The following is a 24,455-nucleotide window of genomic DNA, read 5'->3' on the forward strand; positions in this document are numbered from 1 at the left end:
AGAATCTCTGATGAGATTCTGGTGGATGGATGTGACCCACGGGAGAGAACGCTCTGGAAAACCGTAAAGATCCCCCAAAACACCTCAAAGACTCTTCAAAGACAACAAGGAGCACCTGAAGAACTTCTCTGATACTCAGAAATGGACGAGTTGACCCACCGTCCTTCAGATTCTCTGATGTGTGACGTCAACCTGAAACCTGAGTGAGGTCATCAGTGGTTACTCCAGGGTAAAAAATACCGACAGGGCGGGGTAATTTCCACAAGAACAAGAAACACCTCCTACAAACCATGCAGAACACTGGATGGATCTTCTGCTGTGCAGAGCCTTCGGTTATCAGGCCCCCTCTCTGTGGAACCAGAGCCTTCGGTTATCAGGTCCCTCTCTGTGGAACCAGAGCCTTCGGTTATCAGGCCCCTCTCTGTGGAACCAGAGCCATCAGTTATCAGGGCCCTCTCTGTGGAACCAGAGCCTTCGGTTATCAGGCCCCTCTCTGTGGAACCAGAGCCTTCGGTTATCAGGCCCCTCTCTGTAGAACCAGAGCCTTCGGTTATCAGGCCCCTCTCTGTGGAACCAGATCCTTCGGTTATCAGGCCCCTCTCTGTGGAACCAGATCCTTCGGTTATCAGGCCCCTCTCTGTGGAACCAGATCCTTCGGTTATCAGGCCCCTCTCTGTGGAACCAGAGCCTTCGGTTATCAGGCCCCTCTCTGTGGAACCAGATCCTTCGGTTATCAGGCCCCTCTCTGTGGAACCAGAGCCTTCGGTTATCAGGCCCCCTCTCTGTGGAACCAGAGCCTTCGGTTATCAGGCCCCTCTCTGTGGAACCAGAGCCTTCGGTTATCAGGCCCCTCTCTGTGGAACCAGAGCCTTCGGTTATCAGGCCCCTCTCTGTGGAACCAGAGCCTTCGGTTATCAGGCCCCTCTCTGTGGAACCAGAGCCTTCGGTTATCAGGCCCCTCTCTATGGAACCAGAGCCTTCGGTTATCAGGCCCCTCTCTGTGGAACCAGAGCCTTTAGTTATCAGGCCCCTCTCTGTGAACCAGAGCCTTCGGTTATCAGGCCCCTCTCTGTGGAACCAGAGCCTTCGGTTATCAGGCCCCTCTCTGTGGAACCAGAGCCTTCGGTTATCAGGCCCCTCTCTGTGGAACCAGAGCCTTCGGTTATCAGGCCCCTCTCTGTGGAACCAGAGCCTTCGGTTATCAGGCCCCTCTCTGTGGAACCAGAGCCTTCGGTTATCAGGCCCCCTCTCTGTGGAACCAGAGCCTTCGGTTATCAGGCCCCTCTCTGTGGAACCAGTGGCTTCAGGAAGCAGATACTCTCTACCTTTAATATCAGGCTGAAACTTTCCTGATTAATTGGATTTGACTGTAACTGGTTTAAACTGTATGTTTTGAAGTGCCCTAAGATGACATTTGTTGTGATTTTTAATGAAATTTAATCACATTTTAATGTAGTTTTACTAGTTTGTATTTATTTGAAATAAGTGGTTTTTAATGTTTTGTTGAACTTTTCTCTAGTTTTTTAACCTTTTTGTTGTTTTTTCCTGGAATCAGACTGATGTATGTATGGAAGCCTTTTCCTGTGAGGACAGAGCAGTCGGTGTGTTTCCAGCTAACTTCCCTCCTCTTTACGGCTGGGTTTCGTCTCTTTCAGGTTCAGTTTGTCAGTTTTATGCTCGCTGTGGTGAGAAGCTGTCTGCAGTCAGCGAAGTCTTAAATCCTCCAGAGAGGTCGGCGCTTCAGGGACACGGCGAGTGTTTTCAGCGTCTCCCGAAGGAGACCGAAAACAGACGTCTCCAGCTCGGTCTGAAACATCCTTTAATCCTGCACCGACCCGGCTTCCCGCCTGCTGTCTATCTGAGAAAAACAAACCCTGGAAGCAGCAGATTGTGTTTGCCGTGTTATGAAATGAAACCGGCGTTATTTTCAGCTCCAGATAACATTAATAAGAGCCGAGCTCAGGCAGCGGAGCAGGCTGGCACACATGGAGGTGTGACCGAGGATGGGAAGCAGCACAGAATATGTACAAGAAATGAAATATTTATCAGATACCTGCTGCCTTTGGGTTTTATTAGGCTTATTACTCTTACTGCAGAGTCACTGCTGAAGCTGGATCTCTCACTGTGTGCTGTTCACGTTTCTACATTAACTGCAAGCTGATGTGAAGCTGAATGCATGCCTGTGAGCAGAGCTGGAGGGGAACCAGCTTCCACCTGCTTCCACAAACATCTCTGAAATCAAACTCTGACACCTTCAGGTTCAGACTTCAGCCTGACTGGTGAAAACAAGCCGATTATCAGGTTCGAGCTCCTCACAGAACAGAAAACTCAGAGTCAAACCCAGAAGTTTGATATGAGCGGATAAGAACTCTGATTCCATCCAACAGAATTTAAACTGGGCTGCAGAAAACAAAGAAAGAAAGAGAGGAAAATCCATCTGAATGAAACTCGCGGCTCACATGTTCTTTCTGAACTGATATTTCTACTTATTGATGCTTTTGGAGCCGTTTTCCAGCTCAACACGAGCCTTTTGGTCTCTGTTTGGTGAAACCACGCATTAAAATGAGCTCTTTTTCAGATCCAGTGGGAAACATCTGGAGCTAAAAACGTTGGGGATAAAATACAGAAAAAAAGATCATAAATCAGCCGGGTGTTGGTCTGCTTTACAAAGCTCGATGTCAGTCAGACCAACCTGTTTACATCTGTTTTAAAGGTCCGGTTTTGGTCAAAATAACTTAATATTTTGGCTTTTCTCGTCTTTTACAGGCAAAAGAGATGAAAACTCCTCCACAACAGTTCAACCCTTTAAAGACAGAAACCCAACAGGCTGGGAGCTGTGAAGCCTCAGCTGAGCTCAGTCTGAACCGAAGTGGGCGACAGCTAACTGAACATCAGTCAGACGGCTGAGGCTGAGCAGGAGACACAAAACTGTTCCTTTAACACAAAGAAGCTTCAGGGGGTTTGGAGTGAGACGGTTTGCTCCAGAAAGCAGTCAGAGACACAGATTTACAGCATGAACGCAGCCGGAGGAAACAGCAGCTCTTAAAAACTCCACAATTAGCAATTTCCTGCGTTTCTGTCGTCTATTTCCTTCCTTCCTTCCTTCCTTCCTTCCTTCCTTCCTTCCTTCCTTCCTTCCTTCCTTCCTTCCTTCCTCCCTCCCTCCCTCCCTCCCTCCCTCCCTCCCTCCCTCCCTTCCTTCCTCCCTCCCTCCCTCCCTCCCTTCTTTCCCTTCCCTCCCTCCCTCCCTCCTTCCTTCTCCTTCCCTCCCTCCCTCCCTCCCTTCCTCCCTTCCTTCCTTCCTTCCTTCCTTCCTTCCTTCCTTCCTTCCTTCCTTCCTTCCTTCCTTCCTTCCTTCCTTCCTTCCTTCCTTCCTTCCTTCCCTTCCTTCCTTCTTCCTTCCTTCCTTCCTTCCTTCCTTCCTCCCTCCCTCCCTCCCTTCCTTCCTTCCTTCCTTCCTTCCTCCCTCCCTCCCTCCTTCCTTCTTTCCCCTCCCTCCCTCCCTCCCTCCCTCCCTCCCTCCCTCCCTCCCTTCCTTCCTTCCTTCCTTCCTTCCTCCTCCCTCCCTCCCTCCCTCCTCCCTCCCTCCCTCCTTCCTTCCTTCCTTCCTTCCTTCCTTCCTTCCTTCCTTCCTTCCTTCCTCCCTCCCTCCCTCCCTCCCTCCCTCCCTTCCTTCCTTCCTTCCTTCCTTCCTTCCTTCCTTCCTTCTCCCTCCCTCCCTCCCTCCCTCCCTTCCTTCCTTCACAGCGCGTCCAAACATCACAGCACAAACACATTCACACTCTTCCCTCCATCCTACCCTTCTTCAGCTGCCCGCTCCTCGTTCCCACGAACACCACCGTGTGCTCGCCGTAGGTGTAGGCCGCCACGGCGCCCATTCCCTCGGTCCGATCCTCGTACAGCGGCTGCCCCTCGATGACCCTCAGGCCTCCGAGTGGCTGGTTCAGAACCAGGCCACAGAAATCATCTCCGATCTGCTTCGGCTGTGGAAGGACGGAGGAATCATCGTTAGAGAGGACCGGCCCTTTCATTCAGCTCTGCTGCTTTTTAAGGACCCTGACCTCAGCGGTATTGATCTGAGGCTCGCCTCTGGAGATTTAACAAACGGATGAGTACCAGCTGTCCACCTCAGTCTGAAATGTGACACTTTAACTAAAGACTGAACAATACAAAGTCGACCCAAAAAGCTTTTATTTTGATGCTGAAGAAGCAAACATTTGACTCTGATGTAACTCTGCAGCGGCTCAGAATCCCTGAAAAGTTGCCCTTAATCAAGGAAAATCATTAAAGCTTCCATATTGTGTAAAACTCCTTCTTCCTGCTCCTGGGAGCATATATCAGGGCGTCTGAGGTCACCAGCAGGTGTAAAACTCCCCAAAAACACAACCCTGGAATTTATTTAGTTCCCTTTGTGTGAAAGTTCCTCATTTAACGAGCCGTTCTGATTTTCATTTCTAAAGTACGTCACCAAAGACTGTGAATGTGCAGCAGACACTTTTCATCCCACTGTTTTAACAACTTGGTCCAGTTCAACGCTGGACTGAAGGAACTGAGCCACAAAGAGGATCAGTTCCAACTCTCAGAGCCTGAACTTCAGAGCAGGGAAATGGAAGCATCTGAGAAATAACTCCTCATGGTTTATTTACTGATTTATTTCTTCCTTTAGCAGCAGCTAACACTAACAGCTTAGCTAATGAAATAACTCCTCATGGTTTATTTACTGATTTATTTCTTCCTTTAGCAGCAGCTAATGCTAACAGCTTAGCTAATGAAATAACTCCTCATGGTTTATTTACTGATTTATTTCCTCCTTTAGCAGCAGCTAACGCTAACAGCTTAGCTAATGAAGATGACGAACACCAACTTCTAAGGAGTTACTGTTGTTCCTTTCTGAAAGATGAACATTATTGTTCCCACATTACTTTGTTAGCTGAAGCTAATGCTAACAGCTAAGCTAATGAAGATGACGTACACCAACTTCTAAGGAGTTACTGCTGTTCCTTCTGAAAGATGAACATTATTGTTCCCACATTACTTTGTTAGCTGAAGCTAATGCTAACAGCTAAGCTAATGAAGATGACGTACACCAACTTCTAAGGAGTTACTGCTGCTCCTTTCTGAAAGATGAACATTATTGTTCCCACATTACTTTGTTAGCTGAAGCTAACGCTAACAGCTTAGCTAATGAAGATGACGTACACCAACTTCTAAGGAGTTACTGCTGTTCCTTTCTGAAAGATGAACATTATTGTTCCCACATTACTTTGTTAGCTGAAGCTAACGCTAACAGCTAAGCTAATGAAGATGGCGTACACCAACTTCTAAGGAGTTACTGCTGTTCCTTTCTGAAAGATGAACATTATTGTTCCCACATTACTTTGTTAGCTGAAGCTAACGCTAACAGCTTAGCTAATGAAGATGACGTACACCAACTTCTAAGGAGTTACTGCTGCTCCTTTCTGAAAGATGAACATTATTGTTCCCACATTACTTTGTTAGCTGAAGCTTTCTAGCTGAACGGTTCCGTTCTGTAACTCAGACAACCTGCAGCTGTGTTTAAGGTGTGTTTCCAACACAACACCGGTCCTCTCCTCACTCTCGGTGTGCTAATGTTACATTATCGGCATGTTTCTGATAAAGATGGAGGTCTCCAGGTACAACTGTTTAATGAGGTTAATATATCCAAAATGTTCAAACGCAGTAATTAACGGTTCACATGCATTACTACGAGTTACGCTGTGCACATCTCCGGCTTGGTCCATTACTGTTGATGAGAAAGCATTGTTTGCTAGCATCTGCTGCTAACTTACAGCTAAACTGCTAGCTTACAGCTAACTGCTAACTTACAGCTAACGGCTAACTGCTAACTTACAGCAAACTGCTAACTTACAGCTAACTGCTAGCTTACAGCTAGCTGCTAACTTACAGCTAACTGCTAAGTTACAGCTAGCTGCTAAGTTACAGCTAGCTGCTAACTTACAGCTAACTGCTAGCTTACAGCTAACTGCTAACTTACAGCTAACTGCTAACTTACAGCTAACGGCTAACTGCTAACTTACAGCAAACTGCTAACTTACAGCTAACTGCTAGCTTACAGCTAGCTGCTAACTTACAGCTAACTGCTAGCTTACAGCTAACTGCTAACCTGTTTCCCTCTGGGATCCATACAGTAACTATCTGTATCTATAGAGCTGGAGTGTTTCTGACTGCAGGAACAGCTTCATTCTGTCTGTGTTGCTGCATTAAATCGCAGCAGGTGGTTGAACCTCTTTGGGAGCTCCTGGACTCCGGTTCAAACTGATTTAATTCAACAGTTAACTTTCAGTTTGAACAAATGTCTTCATAAGCAAAAGAAAAAGGGTGGAGAAGTCTCCCCCTGAAACAGGCTGTTAATAGAGAGGAGTTCCACAGGGCTGAGACAGAGAGCCGCTGTGCTTTCACCAGCAGGTATTTACACCAAAAGCCTCTCAAACATCTCAATAAGAGCTCAGAAAGTTGTGTCAAAAGGGGAGAAAATGTCTGCTGAGATATGCGAAGGGCCTGATTTGACTGTTTCGATGTGTTTAAAGACGTGGTTTGATGCTGCCAGATGTTTCCGCTCAGTTATTGAAAGTGATTTCATGTCCATGAATCAACTCGAGGAGGTGATTGACAGCTCAGATGTCAGGATTTCGAACATCGGATCACGAACAGAAAGAATCAACATAAAAGAAGCCGTTTGGTTTTTTCTCTTAGTTTTTAGTCAACAACTTAGAATGAATCGATACAGTTCCCTTTGAGGATGAATAAGGTATTTGATGCAGTCTTATTGCGGTAGAAAGTCCTCAGTAAGCACCAGTGAAGTTTTATTTTCCTGTAAAGTGACAGCAGCGTGGTTCTGAACCTCAGCTTTGGTCTTTTCCAACCACAGCACCTCAGTTTCTGTGGCGAAGCGTCGCCCTCAGGTTGCTTCTTGCCTTCCTCACACCGTGCAGCAGCAGGGAGGAGATGCTTATTACAGGCTGCACACGCTCAGAAGCAGCTAACACCCTGTCATTAGCGGGTTCAGGCCTGGATGCATCGGACCGAGTGGAAACTCTGAAACACCGACAGGCTGAGAAGCACAGCTCTGTTCCCCGGAAAGCTCATTTACTCCTTCTGCTGTCAGACTTTCATCCGATTCAGGGATGTTTAAAGGACTTTCTCCCACTTTCATGTGTGGCTGCTGAGCGGGTTCAAGGAGTTCTGCTGCAGAATCAATCAGCACTTAAAGTTTTCTGCTGCCATCAACAAACGTCTTTCCCTGACAGAAGGGGTCTGGAGTTCTGATTGGATGCAAGCAGAAACAGACCAAAGTGTGAGTTTCTGGGTCATGTTTTCTGGTTCCATCAGAGGAGCAGAACCAGCAGCGTCTGTTTGTTGGTCCAGTTTTAACAGGTTTTTGAGCATCTTAAAAGTCCAGTTTTAACAGGGTTTTGAGCATCTTAAAAGTCCAGTTTTAACAGGGTTTTTGAGCATCTTAAAAGTCCAGTTTTAACAGGTTTTTGAGCATCTTAAAAGTCCAATTTTAACAAGGTTTTGAGCATCTTAAAAGTCCAGTTTTAACAGGTTTTTGAGTATCTTAAAAGTCCAGTTTTAACAAGGTTTTGAGCATCTTAAAAGTCCAGTTTTAACAGGTTTTTGAGTATCTTAAAAGTCCAGTTTTAACAGGTTTTTGAGCATCTTAAAAGTCCAGTTTTAACAGGTTTTTGAGTATCTTAAAAGTCCAGTTTTAACAAGGTTTTGAGCATCTTAAAAGTCCAGTTTTAACAGGTTTTTGAGTATCTTAAAAGTCCAGTTTTAACAGGTTTTTGAGCATCTTAAAAGTCCAGTTTTAACAGGTTTTTGAGCATCTTAAAAGTCCAGTTTTAACAGGGTTTTTGAGCATCTTAAAAGTCCAGTTTTAACAGGTTTTTGAGCATCTTAAAAGTCCAGTTTTAACAGGTTTTTGAGCATCTTAAAAGTCCAGTTTTAACAGGGTTTTGAGCATCTTAAAAGTCCAGTTTTAACAGGTTTTTGAGCATCTTAAAGGTCCAGTTTTATCAGGTTTTTTAGCATCTTAAAAGTCCAGTTTTAACAGGTTTTTGAGCATCTTAAAAGTCCAGTTTTAACAGGTTTTTGAGCATCTTAAAAGTCCAGTTTTAACAGGTTTTTGAGCATCTTAAAAGTCCAGTTTTAACAGGTTTTTGAGCATCTTAAAAGTCCCGTTTTAACAGGTTTTTGAGCATCTTAAAAGTCCGGTTTTAACAGGTTTTTGAGCATCTTAAAAGTCCGGTTTTAACAGGTTTTTGAGCATCTTAAAAGTCCAGTTTTAACAGGTTTTTGAGCATCTTAAAAGTCCAGTTTTAACAGGGTTTTGAACATCTTAAAGGTCCAGTTTTAACAGGGTTTTGAACATCTTAAAAGTCCAGTTTTAACAGGTTTTTGAGCATCTTAAAAGTCCGGTTTTAACAGGTTTTTGAGCATCTTAAAAGTCCAGTTTTAACAGGTTTTTGAGCATCTTAAAAGTCCCGTTTTAACAGGGTTTTGAGCATCTTAAAAGTCCAGTTTTAACAGGTTTTTGAGCATCTTAAAAGTCCAGTTTTAACAGGGTTTTGAGTATCTTAAAAGTCCAGTTTTAACAGGGTTTTGAGTATCTTAAAAGTCCAGTTTTAACAGGTTTTTGAGCATCTTAAAAGTCCAGTTTTAACAGGGTTTTGAGTATCTTAAAAGTCCAGTTTTAACAGGTTTTTGAGCATCTTAAAAGTCCAGTTTTAACAGGGTTTTTGAGCATCTTAAAAGTCCAGTTTTAACAGGGTTTTGAGCATCTTAAAAGTCCCGTTTTAACAGGGTTTTGAGCATCTTAAAAGTCCAGTTTTAACAGGTTTTTGAGCATCTTAAAAGTCCGGTTTTAACAGGTTTTTGAGCATCTTAAAAGTCCAGTTTTAACAGGTTTTTGAGCATCTTAAAAGTCCGGTTTTAACAGGTTTTTGAGCATCTTAAAGGTCCAGTTTTAACAGGTTTTTGAGCATCTTAAAAGTCCCGTTTTAACAGGGTTTTGAGCATCTTAAAAGTCCAGTTTTAACAGGGTTTTGAGCATCTTAAAAGTCCCGTTTTAACAGGTTTTTGAGCATCTTAAAGGTCCAGTTTTAACAGGGTTTTGAGCATCTTAAAAGTCCAGTTTTAACAGGTTTTTGAGCATCTTAAAGGTCAAGTTTTAACAGGTTTTTGAGCATCTTAAAGGTCCAGTTTTAACAGGTTTTTGAGCATCTTAAAAGTCCAGTTTTAACAGGTTTTTGAGCATCTTAAAAGTCCAGTTTTAACAGGTTTTTGAGCATCTTAAAAGTCCAGTTTTAACAGGTTTTTGAGCATCTTAAAAGTCCAGTTTTAACAGGTTTTTGAGCATCTTAAAAGTCCAGTTTTAACAGGGTTTTTGAGCATCTTAAAAGTCCAGTTTTAACAGGTTTTTGAGCATCTTAAAAGTCCAGTTTTAACAGGTTTTTGAGCATCTTAAAAGTCCAGTTTTAACAGGTTTTTGAGCATCTTAAAAGTCCAGTTTTAACAGGGTTTTGAGTATCTTAAAAGTCCAGTTTTAACAGGGTTTTGAGTATCTTAAAAGTCCAGTTTTAACAGGTTTTTGAGCATCTTAAAAGTCCAGTTTTAACAGGGTTTTGAGTATCTTAAAAGTCCAGTTTTAACAGGTTTTTGAGCATCTTAAAAGTCCAGTTTTAACAGGTTTTTGAGCATCTTAAAAGTCCCGTTTTAACAGGGTTTTGAGCATCTTAAAAGTCCAGTTTTAACAGGGTTTTGAGCATCTTAAAAGTCCCGTTTTAACAGGTTTTTGAGCATCTTAAAGGTCCAGTTTTAACAGGGTTTTGAGCATCTTAAAAGTCCAGTTTTAACAGGGTTTTGAGCATCTTAAAAGTCCCGTTTTAACAGGGTTTTGAGCATCTTAAAAGTCCAGTTTTAACAGGTTTTTGAGCATCTTAAAAGTCCGGTTTTAACAGGTTTTTGAGCATCTTAAAGGTCCAGTTTTAACAGGTTTTTGAGCATCTTAAAAGTCCCGTTTTAACAGGGTTTTGAGCATCTTAAAAGTCCAGTTTTAACAGGGTTTTGAGCATCTTAAAAGTCCCGTTTTAACAGGTTTTTGAGCATCTTAAAGGTCCAGTTTTAACAGGGTTTTGAGCATCTTAAAAGTCCAGTTTTAACAGGTTTTTGAGCATCTTAAAGGTCCAGTTTTAACAGGTTTTTGAGCATCTTAAAGGTCCAGTTTTAACAGGTTTTTGAGCATCTTAAAAGTCCAGTTTTAACAGGTTTTTGAGCATCTTAAAAGTCCAGTTTTAACAGGTTTTTGAGCATCTTAAAAGTCCAGTTTTAACAGGTTTTTGAGCATCTTAAAAGTCCAGTTTTAACAGGTTTTTGAGCATCTTAAAAGTCCAGTTTTAACAGGTTTTTGAGCATCTTAAAGGTCCAGTTTTAACAGGTTTTTGAGCATCTTAAAAGTCCAGTTTTATCAGGTTTTTTAGCATCTTAAAGGTCCAGTTTTAACAGGTTTTTGAGCATCTTAAAAGTCCAGTTTTATCAGGTTTTTTAGCATCTTAAAGGTCCAGTTTTAACAGGTTTTTGAGCATCTTAAAAGTCCAGTTTTAACAGGTTTTTGAGCATCTTAAAAGTCCAGTTTTAACAGGTTTTTGAGCATCTTAAAAGTCCAGTTTTAACAGGTTTTTGAGCATCTTAAAGGTCCAGTTTTATCAGGTTTTTTAGCATCTTAAAAGTCCAGTTTTAACAGGTTTTTGAGCATCTTAAAAGTCCAGTTTTAACAGGTTTTTGAGCATCTTAAAAGTCCAGTTTTAACAGGTTTTTGAGCATCTTAAAAGTCCAGTTTTAACAGGTTTTTGAGCATCTTAAAAGTCCGGTTTTAACAGGTTTTTGAGCATCTTAAAAGTCCGGTTTTAACAGGTTTTTGAGCATCTTAAAAGTCCAGTTTTAACAGGTTTTTGAGCATCTTAAAAGTCCAGTTTTAACAGGGTTTTGAACATCTTAAAGGTCCAGTTTTAACAGGGTTTTGAACATCTTAAAAGTCCAGTTTTAACAGGTTTTTGAGCATCTTAAAAGTCCGGTTTTAACAGGTTTTTGAGCATCTTAAAAGTCCAGTTTTAACAGGTTTTTGAGCATCTTAAAAGTCCCGTTTTAACAGGGTTTTGAGCATCTTAAAAGTCCAGTTTTAACAGGTTTTTGAGCATCTTAAAAGTCCAGTTTTAACAGGTTTTTGAGCATCTTAAAGGTCCAGTTTTAACAGGTTTTTGAGCATCTTAAAGGTCCAGTTTTAACAGGTTTTTGAGCATCTTAAAGGTCCAGTTTTAACAGGTTTTTGAGCATCTTAAAAGTCCAGTTTTAACAGGTTTTTGAGCATCTTAAAGGTCCAGTTTTAACAGGTTTTTGAGCATCTTAAAAGTCCCGTTTTAACAGGTTTTTGAGCATCTTAAAGGTCCAGTTTTGGTCGGACTGACTCAGTAAGTCTCTTATTAAGACTCTAACTCCCTGAACCCTTAAAGCGGGTCCGAAACAGAGTGAGGACGGGATCCAGTGTCCTCATGAGGAACCGCACACACAGGACAGACCGTGGCGTGCTGCTCAGACGGTTTAATGAAGAACGACACTATGACACACACCCTGCTGCTCGTGATAAAAGAAGGAGGTCAGAGCCTGGACGCAGGCCCCGCCCCCTTTCTTCTTCTTTTACGACGCCCTTTGAGCGCACACACACACACACACACACACACACACACACACTCTCTGCTTTCATCAGCGTGCGGCTGATTGGCTGCGACTGGTTGGTCAAACCCAATACACCCCTCTCTTCCCCCAAATCCAGGCCCGGCCCCAGAACTCGACTCCTGGCGGGTTTCCCTGTTCCCCGGTTGCCATGGTTACCGCTGCAGGCCATTACCGCCATGAATAAGAACATCATCTACCCCCTGACCTGAAATAACCCCGCCTGCAGACACACATTTCTTCTTCCCTGCTCAATTCTCTCGGCTTTGTCTTGTTTTCCGTCTTTTTCACATTTCTGAAAATAAAACCTGTTTAAATTCTTTTTATTTGGGACAAAAAATGAAAAAAGGAACCCTTTCGTCAGGTAAATCATTAGTGTAGAGAAGGTCTGCGGGAAATGAAATGCTGTGAAGTGATGGAACATGGCTGAAGGCAGGGTTTCCACAGACAAAGAGATTTATGCCAGAGCTCTGAGATCCAAGGACCCGGGTCAGCTGGTCCAGTCCAGACTAAACCTGGAGAAGCTGGTCAGCTGGTCCAGTCCAGACTAAACCTGGAGAAGCAGGTCAGCTGGTCCAGACTAAACCTGGAGAAGCAGGTCAGCTGGTCCAGACTAAACCTGGAGAAGCAGGTCAGCTGGTCCAGTCCAGACTAAACCTGGAGAAGCTGGTCAGCTGGTCCAGTCCAGACTAAACCTGGAGAAGCTGGTCAGCTGGTCCAGTCCAGACTAAACCTGGAGAAGCTGGTCAGCTGGTCCAGTCCAGACTAAACCTGGAGAAGCAGGTCAGCTGGTCCAGACTAAACCTGGAGAAGCAGGTCAGCTGGTCCAGACTAAACCTGGAGAAGCTGGTCAGCTGGTCCAGTCCAGAGTCCAGACTAAACCTGGAGAAGCAGGTCAGCTGGTCCAGACTAAACCTGGAGAAGCAGGTCAGCTGGTCCAGACTAAACCTGGAGAAGCAGGTCAGCTGGTCCAGACTAAACCTGGAGAAGCTGGTCAGCTGGTCCAGTCCAGACTAAACCTGGAGAAGCAGGTCAGCTGGTCCAGACTAAACCTGGAGAAGCTGGTCAGCTGGTCCAGACTAAACCTGGAGAAGCAGGTCAGCTGGTCCAGACTAAACCTGGAGAAGCTGGTCAGCTGGTCCAGACTAAACCTGGAGAAGCAGGTCAGCTGGTCCAGACTAAACCTGGAGAAGCTGGTCAGCTGGTCCAGACTAAACCTGGAGAAGCTGGTCAGCTGGTCCAGACTAAACCTGGAGAAGCTGGTCAGCTGGTCCAGACTAAACCTGGAGAAGCAGGTCAGCTGGTCCAGACTAAACCTGGAGAAGCTGGTCAGCTGGTCCAGACTAAACCTGGAGAAGCTGGTCAGCTGGTCCAGACTAAACCTGGAGAAGCTGGTCAGCTGGTCCAGACTAAACCTGGAGAAGCTGGTCAGCTGGTCCAGACTAAACCTGGAGAAGCAGGTCAGCTGGTCCAGACTAAACCTGGAGAAGCTGGTCAGCTGGTCCAGTCCAGACTAAACCTGGAGAAGCAGGTCAGCTGGTCCAGTCCAGACTAAACCTGGAGAAGCTGGTCAGCTGGTCCAGACTAAACCTGGAGAAGCAGCATTTAGCTGCGATGCTAAATTAAGGAGATTAAACTGTCACCAAATGTTTTTAAATCCAGGTTAAAAACATTTATTTTCTCTTTTCTGCAGGATATCTGTTAACTTATCCAGACTGTGGCTTGTTTTTATTCATCTTATTTATTTCTCTTTATATTCTTTCAGGTATTTTACTGCTTTTTCTGCTCCCCGCTGCAATGCTTTTATTTTACATAAAGCACTTTGATTTGTTCTGTACATGAAATGTGTCACAAATAAATTTGACGTCTGTTAACGTCTGTTAACGTCTGTTAACGTCTGTTAAAGTCTGTTAATGTCTGTTGAAGTCTGTTGAAGTCTGTTAATGTCTGTTAACGTCTGTTAAAGTCTGTTAACGTCTGTTAACGTCTGTTAACGTCTGTTGACGTCTGTTAACGTCTGTTGATGTCTGTTGAAGTCTGTTAATGTCTGTTGACGTTGGTTAACGTCTGTTAACGTCTGTTAACGTCTGTTGATGTCTGTTGAAGTCTGTTAACGTCTGTTAACGTCTGTTAACGTCTGTTGACGTCTGTTAACGTCTGTTGATGTCTGTTGAAGTCTGTTAATGTCTGTTGACGTCGGTTAACGTCTGTTAACGTCTGTTAAAGTCTGTTAACGTCTGTTAACGTCTGTTAACGTCTGTTAACGTCTGTTAAAGTCTGTTAACGTCTGTTAACGTCTGTTAACGTCTGTTGACGTCTGTTAACGTCGGTTAACGTCTGTTGATGGTCACATTTGCCCCCAAACTGCCTCGACCAATCCCGGAGCTCATAACAAACAGCGAATAAGAGAGGCAGCCATCACAGCTCCAACAACCACCAGCAGAGTTTGGGCCTAACGGGGACCTTGGGTCAGTCTCTAATGTCTGAGCTCACCGTGTGGATGCAGTGCAGCTCCTTGTTGAGTAACCACGGCAAGGAGAGGCGTCCTTCTCCACGGTAACAGGACCGGATGCGCTCTCTCATAGCCAGGTTGATGTGCTGCAGGGTGAACAGACAGAGGACGGTCTCTCTGGGCGGGTTCGAGCGGTTCTTCTGACCCTGAACACACAGGAACACAGTCAGAGTCTGAGTGGAAAAGACAAAGAAGGAGTCAAAGAAGGTAACTCACCTGCGAGAAGACCACAAACAGGATGTCGTCGTCCTCAGACAGGCCCAGCGACTGGGCCAGCCGCCGGCCCGGTTTCTGCTTGTAGGCGGCCTGGACCAGGCGGTACTCCACGCCGTCTTTGGTGCAGCCCAGAGGAAACTCCACGTAGGAGTAAAACTCGGTGTCGTTGGAGCACATCCTCACGATCTTGGAGGTGAAGAACTTCTCTCCGCCAGCATCCATCTGCGTCAGCTGGGTGTCCAGCTGCAGCGTCAGGAAGTACACGTACGTGCGGCTGGAGAAGCCGTACACGTAGTAGATGTCGAAGGCCGGGTAGAGGGACAGCGTGTCGGACGGGATTTTAATCTGAGAGGACACAAACTCGTCCTGGTAGACCAGTGAGAACATGTTGCCGCTCTCCTCGTCAGCCACCAGCTTCCTGCTGGACAACGTGGGGAAATACTCAGATTTTCCATCGATGGCGGCGCCGATGAACAGACGGCTGCTGCCCTTCAAAGGCTTCTTTCTCCGTGGATCGGCCATCCAGTCGTCTTCACCAACAACGACACCTGAAGAGGGAGACGGGTGTCAGATAGCCTGCTTACAGAGGCCAGCAGGAGACCTTTGGGTCATTCTGGGCAGCAGATTATTCATCTTTCTTGTGTTACACCGGCCTTTCTCCAGAGCCTCAGCCATAAAACCTTCAATCACTAAATCTAAGGAATAAATAAATAACAGAAAAACAGATGGTTTCCACCAAATGTCCCTGGAACTAAAAGCTCCAAAGCCGAAGGGATAAGACCCAGATAAGAGCCCCAAACAGGTGGCACCAGTTTTCCTTTTCAGTCAACAGATATTCAGTGTTTTAATTTAAAGTGATGCTCAACAGAGCTGCGTGTTCGCGGATCACCGAATGGTGATCAGGGCTCATCATACTGTGAATTTTAGCCAGATTAAAGTATTTCTTTGGATGTGCTTCCAGGCACAGCTAGCTAACACCGCTAGCTAACACCGCCAGCTAACACCGCCAGCTAACACCACTAGCTAACACCGTCAGCTAACACAGCTAGCTAACACCGCCAGCTAACACCGCCAGCTAACACCACTAGCTAACACCGTCAGCTAACACAGCCAGCTAACACCGCTAGCTAACACCGTCAGCTAACACCGCTAGCTAACACCGCCAGCTAACACCGCTAGCTAACACCGCCAGCTAACACCGCTAGCTAACACCGCCAGCTAACACCGCTAGCTAACACCGCTAACTGTTTACAGCAAAGCATCATCCAGAGTATTCCTCTTAAAGCGCCTTTCCAGGCTGTTCCACAGCCTCAAGAACTTAGTTCCTGACCATTAAGCAATAAAGCAGCGATGGTTCTACATAATTTCTCTGTACATTATGAAACTAAGTGATGAAGGCACTGAATGGACTCTTCTTGCTTCTAAAAGCCTACACCTGGATATCTGTTATGTTTCAAAGCACAAATGCCCCAAAACCTGACATATTGGTTTGCATTTGAAGTTTCTTTTTTGTCCTGTTGAATGCAAAAAGGATCCCAATGCAAGCTCTACCCCTGAAACTCCTGTGCTTTCAGAGAGTCTTACCCTCTGGATTGGGGGGGTAAAACATCTCCTGCAGCCTCAAATGGAAACTGGGACACAGGGGTCTTTAAAAGGTTGTATTTCTCAGGAATGTGGCTTTAATAAATCCAAAATCCAGGTTTTGTGTAGGTTTAACTGCATCTTACTGTATCTTCTACAAATAAACAGTGCAGTCGAACAAGGTGATAATCTCAGGACAGTCGAACATGTCGCAACTTATTCAACAAGACAAATAATTCATTTCTAAAGGATTTAATCCCTCGGAAATATCACATAACTGACTTTAAACTGCTGGAAAACCAGACGTATTAGGTTGTAGGAGCCCCTGGTTACAGTGAAAGGAACAGGTCACTGAGCAGCCTGCTGGATCACAGAGGCCCTATAATCAAACCTTTAAGCATTTAAATCCCACCCTCGTCAACAACAATCTAAGCAGAGAAATATTCCAGTGATATGAGCCAGCTAAAGTGAAAAAACAACAGATTTACTGTGAAAGACGTGGACTGTCACATGCTGTTTTGTCCCGACTGCCTTAATTCAGGTTTTTGTTCAAACTAAAAACTGCAGCAACCCATTTATAATAAAAAGCTGCTAAATATTTTGACACTTGATTGACGTCTGCAGGTTGAAAGGCTTCGAGAGCTTGTCAAGAACAAAGTGAAGAGGGAACAAAGGAGCTCATTGTTTTCTTTCAGACATGAAAATAACCACGATTTGACGTGTTATCAGCACGAAATCTGCTGAATGCTTCTAATTCTCATCCCCAGAGACCATTAAAATCAAAACACATACTGATGCCATCGGTACAAAATCTATACTTGTGGGTTACTCATATTCTCAGTTACTTCACAAAAGGGAATAAACCTCACTGGATTGTTTGAATATATAGTAACTCCTTCCCATGATGGCAGGATGTGTTTAACTTGGCTTCGTGAGCCTGGTGGCTGTGAAAAACACCCATCAGCTGATGTTTGCTTGGGTGATCTGGTGTAAAGTCCGGGTTTTTTCCCTTGTTAGCACGAGATATGAACCCTGGGATTTAAATAAAACAGTGTGGCTGTCGAAGCACTTCATTATGAGATCTTTTTTTAAACCAAACTCTCCTAAATTCCTGACCTCATGCTGTAAAACTATCTGTTAGCCAAGGCTAATATTAGCTTTCATTTGGCATGAAAATCCTGTGGTTGGAAAACTAATGAAAGCTAATGTTAGATTTAACTGAACTAACTCAAGAAATTAGTACAGATGCTTCAGTCTGATCTAGTTCCGGAGAGAGGAAACTAGAGTTTCTATTAGCTTTCATCCACCCGTTTTCTGAAAATCCGAGCAGCTAACATCAGAAATGTATCGACACTATCTTCAGTTTAACATTCAAAGAACTGTCCATCAAAGTTTCACCAACAGTCTGTTTGAGTACAGATCAGATAATGGTGTGGATGCAGCTTAATGCTGCACTGGTTGGCTGCTTAGCTAACCAATGCTAATCGTAACAAAGGGATGACCCCAGCTGTAAAACAATAGAAAAGTTATCTTCGGTTAACAGTTAGGTATTGTCACAATCTCATGAATTTATGTGAACTGGGATTAGCAGTTAGCTTTTTTGAAAATCCCCAGAAACTAACATTAGCTTTGACGTCCACAGGATTTTCCCGCCAAACCAGGGCTATTGTTAGCCTTTAGCATTAGATATTTTGACTCATTATCCTCTGAGGACAGAATTTTCAGGGAGTGCTGTCACTGGCAGTTGGTAGACCTAAATGCTAACTGCTTAGAAAAATTTTAGTTGCTATATTTAAATTCCAGTATAGAGTTTCAGCTAAGCTACGCTAAACACATTCTGGACCTAACCGTACACCAACTGACACTCATTTCTCCAGTGGAGAAAATGCTGTTAGCCTCATTTCATACTTAGTTTAGAGGATTTTCTTGATCTTTAGCTGGATGATTTTAATAAAAAGGTATGAATTCAACTGGGATCTTTTTCTTGGTGTATCTGGCTGGACTTTTACCTGCCATCCCATCAGCCTCTCTGGCTCCAGACAGATAGTGCTCCTTGCGATGATGCGGTTCTCCCAGTTTGAAGAGATCCTCCAGCCTGAGAAACTGACAGACGCCCTGCCAGATGGAGCCACACGCTACCAGTCTGTTTCCAGTATAATCCACCAGTAAGAGCTTATTCACATTGTCTAAATACTCCAGTCTGAGGGCGGAGACACACAGGTGGGATTTTAGACAGGTAAGCAGAAAGATAAATCAGACAGAATAGACAGGTGAGCTAAATGAACATGATCCAGCTGAACTGACAGGTAAGCCGTCAGTCAGGTACACATCAAAGGGCTCAGACAGGTGATACAGGTGCAGACAGACCGGTGTGCACAGGTGCGGACGCTGGGCGGAGGGTAGCACATGGCGTTGTCCTCCACGGGTCCAGTCACATGACTCTTCAGCTCCATCAGGTTGGGCGACAGCTTCATGACTCGGTTTACGGCGCCGACGAACACCTCACCTGTCCTCCGGTGGACGGTCAGGTGGGTCAGCGAGGTGTCAAACGCTCTGTACACCGCCCTGTCCGATGCAGAGGAGGGAGGGGTGGGAAGAGCCGGGACGGCGAGGAGGAGGGCGGGAAGGAGGGAGAGGAGCAGGGAGGAAGAGGAGGAGGGGAACATGGTGGACAGAAAGAGGAGGAGGAGGAGGGGAGAAGAGCTGGCTGCAGGTCTGATGAAGGGTCAGCTTCAGTGGGGCATGACTGCAGAGAGACAGAAACACTGCTTCAGAACAGGCAAAATCAGACTTTTTACTCACATTCTGCTGCTTCAGAACAGGCTTTTACAGCTTTTCTACTGCAAAATCTAACTTTTTACTCACATTCTGCCTGCTTCAGAACAGGCTTCTACAGCTTTTCTACAGCAAAATCTAACTTTTTACTCACATTCTGCTGCTTCAGAACAGGCTTTTACAGCTTTTCTACTGCAAAATCAGACTTTTTACTCACATTCTGCTGCTTCAGAACAGGCTTTTACAGCTTTTCTACTGCAAAATCAGACTTTTTACTCACATTCTGCTGCTTCAGAACAGGCTTTTACAGCTTTTCTACTGCAAAATCAGACTTTTTACTCACATTCTGCTGCTTCAGAACAGGCTTTTACAGCTTTTCTACTGCTTCAGAACAGACTTTTACAGCTTTTCTACTGCAAAATCTAACTTTTTACTCACATTCTGCTGCTTCAGAACAGGCTTTTACAGCTTTTCTACTGCAAAATCAGACTTTTTACTCACATTCTGCTGCTTCAGAACAGGCTTTTACAGCTTTTCTACTGCAAAATCAGACTTTTTACTCACATTCTGCTGCTTCAGAACAGGCTTTTACAGCTTTTCTACTGCAAAATCAGACTTTTTACTCACATTCTGCTGCTTCAGAACAGGCTTTTACAGCTTTTCTACTGCTTCAGAACAGACTTTTACAGCTTTTCTACTGCAAAATCAGACTTTTTACACACATTCTGCTGCTTCAGAACAGGCTTTTACAGCTTTTCTACTGCAAAATCAGACTTTTTACACACATTCTGCTGCTTCAGAACAGGCTTTTACAGCTTTTCTACTGCAAAATCAGACTTTTTACACACATTCTGCTGCTTCAGAACAGGCTTTTACAGCTTTTCTACTGCAAAATCAGACTTTTTACTCACATTCTGCTGCTTCAGAACAGGCTTTTACAGCTTTTCTACTGCAAAATCAGACTTTTTACTCACATTCTGCCTGCTTCAGAACAGGCTTTTACAGCTTTTCTACTGCAAAATCAGACTTTTTACTCACATTCTGCTGCTTCAGAACAGGCTTTTACAGCTTTTCTACTGCAAAATCAGACTTTTTACTCACATTCTGCCTGCTTCAGAACAGGCTTTTACAGCTTTTCTACAGCAAAATCTAACTTTTTACACACATTCTGCTGCTTCAGAACAGGCTTTTACAGCTTTTCTACTGCAAAATCAGACTTTTTACTCACATTCTGCTGCTTCAGAACAGGCTTTTACAGCTTTTCTACTGCAAAATCAGACTTTTTACTCACATTCTGCTGCTTCAGAACAGGCTTTTACAGCTTTTCTACTGCTTCAGAACAGACTTTTACAGCTTTTCTACTGCAAAATCAGACTTTTTACACACATTCTGCTGCTTCAGAACAGGCAAAATCTAACTTTTTACTCACATTCTGCTGCTTCAGAACAGGTTTTTACAGCTTTTCTACAGCAAAATCAGACTTTTTACTCACATTCTGCTGCTTCAGAACAGGCTTTTACAGCTTTTCTACTGCAAAATCAGACTTTTTACTCACATTCTGCCTGCTTCAGAACAGGCTTTTACAGCTTTTCTACTGCAAAATCTAACTTTTTACTCACATTCTGCTGCTTCAGAACAGGTTTTTACAGCTTTTCTACTGCAAAATCAGACTTTTTACTCACATTCTGCTGCTTCAGAACAGGCTTTTACAGCTTTTCTACTGCAAAATCAGACTTTTTACTCACATTCTGCCTGCTTCAGAACAGGCTTTTACAGCTTTTCTACAGCAAAATCTGACTTTTTACTCACATTCTGCTGCTTCAGAACAGGCTTTTACAGCTTTTCTACTGCAAAATCAGACTTTTTACACACATTCTGCTGCTTCAGAACAGGCTTTTACAGCTTTTCTACTGCAAAATCAGACTTTTTACTCACATTCTGCTGCTTCAGAACAGGCTTTTACAGCTTTTCTACTGCAAAATCAGACTTTTTACACACATTCTGCTGCTTCAGAACAGGCTTTTACAGCTTTTCTACTGCAAAATCAGACTTTTTACACACATTCTGCTGCTTCAGAACAGGCTTTTACAGCTTTTCTACTGCAAAATCAGACTTTTTACTCACATTCTGCTGCTTCAGAACAGGCTTTTACAGCTTTTCTACTGCAAAATCAGACTTTTTACTCACATTCTGCCTGCTTCAGAACAGGCTTTTACAGCTTTTCTACTGCAAAATCAGACTTTTTACTCACATTCTGCTGCTTCAGAACAGGCTTTTACAGCTTTTCTACTGCAAAATCAGACTTTTTACACACATTCTGCTGCTTCAGAACAGGCTTTTACAGCTTTTCTACTGCAAAATCAGACTTTTTACACACATTCTGCTGCTTCAGAACAGGCTTTTACAGCTTTTCTACTGCAAAATCAGACTTTTTACTCACATTCTGCTGCTTCAGAACAGGCTTTTACAGCTTTTCTACTGCAAAATCAGACTTTTTACTCACATTCTGCTGCTTCAGAACAGGCAAAATCTAACTTTTTACTCACATTCTGCTGCTTCAGAACAGGTTTTTACAGCTTTTCTACAGCAAAATCAGACTTTTTACTCACATTCTGCTGCTTCAGAACAGGCTTTTACAGCTTTTCTACTGCAAAATCAGACTTTTTACTCACATTCTGCCTGCTTCAGAACAGGCTTTTACAGCTTTTCTACTGCAAAATCTAACTTTTTACTCACATTCTGCTGCTTCAGAACAGGTTTTTACAGCTTTTCTACAGCAAAATCAGACTTTTTACTCACATTCTGCTGCTTCAGAACAGGCTTTTACAGCTTTTCTACAGCAAAATCTGACTTTTTACTCACATTCTGCTGCTTCAGAACAGGCTTTTACAGCTTTTCTACTGCAAAATCTAACTTTTTACTCACATTCTGCTGCTTCAGAACAGGCTTTTACAGCTTTTCTACAGCAAAATCTAACTTTTTACTCACATTCTGCTGCTTCAGAACAGGCTTTTACAGCTTTTCTACAGCAAAATCTAACTTTTTACTCACATTCTGCCTGCTTCAGAACAGGCTTTTACAGCTTTTCTACTGCAAAATCAGACTTTTTACTCACATTCTGCTGCTTCAGAACAGGTTTTTACAGCTTTTCTACTAAAAAATCAGACTTTTTACACACATTCTGCTGCTTCAGAACAGGCTTTTACAGCTTTTCTACTGCAAAATCAGACTTTTTACTCACATTCTGCCTGCTTCAGAACAGGTTTTTACAGCTTTTCTACTGCAAAATCAGACTTTTTACTCACATTCTGCTGCTTCAGAACAGGCTTTTACAGCTTTTCTACTGCAAAATCTAACTTTTTACACACATTCTGCTGCTTCAGAACAGGCTTTTACAGCTTTTCTACAGCAAAATCTAACTTTTTACTCACATTCTGCTGCTTCAGAACAGGCTTTTACAGCTTTTCTACTGCAAAATCAGACTTTTTACTCACATTCTGCTGCTTCAGAACAGGCTTTTACAGCTTTTCTACTGCAAAATCAGACTTTTTACTCACATTCTGCTGCTTCAGAACAGGCTTTTACAGCTTTTCTACAGCAAAATCTAACTTTTTACTCACATTCTGCCTGCTTCAGAACAGGCTTTTACAGCTTTTCTACTGCAAAATCAGACTTTTTACTCACATTCTGCTGCTTCAGAACAGGCTTTTACAGCTTTTCTACTGCAAAATCAGACTTTTTACTCACATTCTGCTGCTTCAGAACAGGCTTTTACAGCTTTTCTACTGCAAAATCAGACTTTTTACTCACATTCTGCTGCTTCAGAACAGGCTTTTACAGCTTTTCTACTGCAAAATCAGACTTTTTACTCACATTCTGCTGCTTCAGAACAGGCTTTTACAGCTTTTCTACTGCTTCAGAACAGACTTTTACAGCTTTTCTACTGCAAAATCAGACTTTTTACACACATTCTGCTGCTTCAGAACAGGCTTTTACAGCTTTTCTACTGCAAAATCAGACTTTTTACTCACATTCTGCTGCTTCAGAACAGGCTTTTACAGCTTTTCTACTGCAAAATCAGACTTTTTACACACATTCTGCTGCTTCAGAACAGGCTTTTACAGCTTTTCTACTGCAAAATCAGACTTTTTACACACACTCTGCTGCTTCAGAACAGGCTTTTACAGCTTTTCTACTGCAAAATCAGACTTTTTACTCACATTCTGCCTGCTTCAGAACAGGCTTTTACAGCTTTTCTACTGCAAAATCTGACTTTTTACTCACATTCTGCTGCTTCAGAACAGGCTTTTACAGCTTTTCTACTGCAAAATCTGACTTTTTACACACATTCTGCTGCTTCAGAACAGGCTTTTACAGCTTTTCTACAGCAAAATCTGACTTTTTACTCACATTCTGCTGCTTCAGAACAGGCTTTTACAGCTTTTCTACTGAAAAATCTGACTTTTTACACACATTCTGCTGCTTCAGAACAGGCTTTTACAGCTTTTCTACAGCAAAATCTAACTTTTTACACACATTCTGCTGCTTCAGAACAGGCTTTTACAGCTTTTCTACTGCAAAATCAGACTTTTTACTCCCATTCTGCTGCTTCAGAACAGGCTTTTACAGCTTTTCTACAGCAAAATCTAACTTTTTACACACATTCTGCCTGCTTCAGAACAGGCTTTTACAGCTTTTCTACTGCAAAATCAGACTTTTTACTCACATTCTGCTGCTTCAGAACAGGCTTTTACAGCTTTTCTACTGCAAAATCAGACTTTTTACTCACATTCTGCTGCTTCAGAACAGGCTTTTACAGCTTTTCTACTGCAAAATCAGACTTTTTACTCACATTCTGCTGCTTCAGAACAGGCTTTTACAGCTTTTCTACTGCAAAATCAGACTTTTTACTCACATTCTGCTGCTTCAGAACAGGCTTTTACAGCTTTTCTACTGCAAAATCTAACTTTTTACACACATTCTGCTTCAGAACAGGCTTTTACAGCTTTTCTATTGCAAAATCAGACTTTTTACTCACATTCTGCTGCTTCAGAACAGGCTTTTACAGCTTTTCTACTGCAAAATCTAACTTTTTACACACATTCTGCTGCTTCAGAACAGGCTTTTACAGCTTTTCTACAGCAAAATCAGACTTTTTACTCACATTCTGCTGCTTCAGAACAGGCTTTTACAGCTTTTCTACTGCAAAATCAGACTTTTTACACACATTCTGCTGCTTCAGAACAGGCTTTTACAGCTTTTCTACTGCAAAATCTAACTTTTTACTCACATTCTGCTGCTTCAGAACAGGCTTTTACAGCTTTTCTACTGCAAAATCAGACTTTTTACTCACATTCTGCTGCTTCAGAACAGGCTTTTACAGCTTTTCTACTGCAAAATCTAACTTTTTACTCACATTCTGCCTGCTTCAGAACAGGCTTTTACAGCTTTTCTACTGCAAAATCTAACTTTTTACACACATTCTGCTGCTTCAGAACAGGCTTTTACAGCTTTTCTACTGCAAAATCAGACTTTTTACACACATTCTGCCTGCTTCAGAACAGGCTTTTACAGCTTTTCTACTGCAAAATCTAACTTT

The 24,455-nt window shown here is 42.8% G+C and overlaps 1 protein-coding gene across 1 annotated transcript in view; it reads right to left on the bottom strand.

Annotated features, from left to right (window-relative positions):
* Positions 1–3,776: 3,776 nt before the first annotated feature.
* The window catches only part of LOC140271238 (plexin A3-like), a 61,395-nt gene continuing 40,716 nt past the window's right edge, over positions 3,777–24,455 (bottom strand). The window contains exons 2-6 of the mRNA XM_072366362.1: positions 18,449–18,827; positions 18,091–18,281; positions 14,501–15,048; positions 14,266–14,430; positions 3,777–3,983 (exon numbers count right to left, since the gene is read on the bottom strand). Of these exons, the coding sequence (XP_072222463.1) occupies positions 3,777–3,983; positions 14,266–14,430; positions 14,501–15,048; positions 18,091–18,281; positions 18,449–18,747 (1,410 nt within the window). The 5' untranslated portion in view covers positions 18,748–18,827. The remainder of the gene's footprint in view (positions 3,984–14,265; positions 14,431–14,500; positions 15,049–18,090; positions 18,282–18,448; positions 18,828–24,455) is intronic.

Source organism: Leuresthes tenuis, unplaced genomic scaffold, assembly GCF_036924035.1.
Source record: "Leuresthes tenuis unplaced genomic scaffold, fLeuTen1.0.hap1 SCAF_16, whole genome shotgun sequence".
NCBI classification, from domain to species: domain Eukaryota; kingdom Metazoa; phylum Chordata; class Actinopteri; order Atheriniformes; family Atherinopsidae; genus Leuresthes; species Leuresthes tenuis.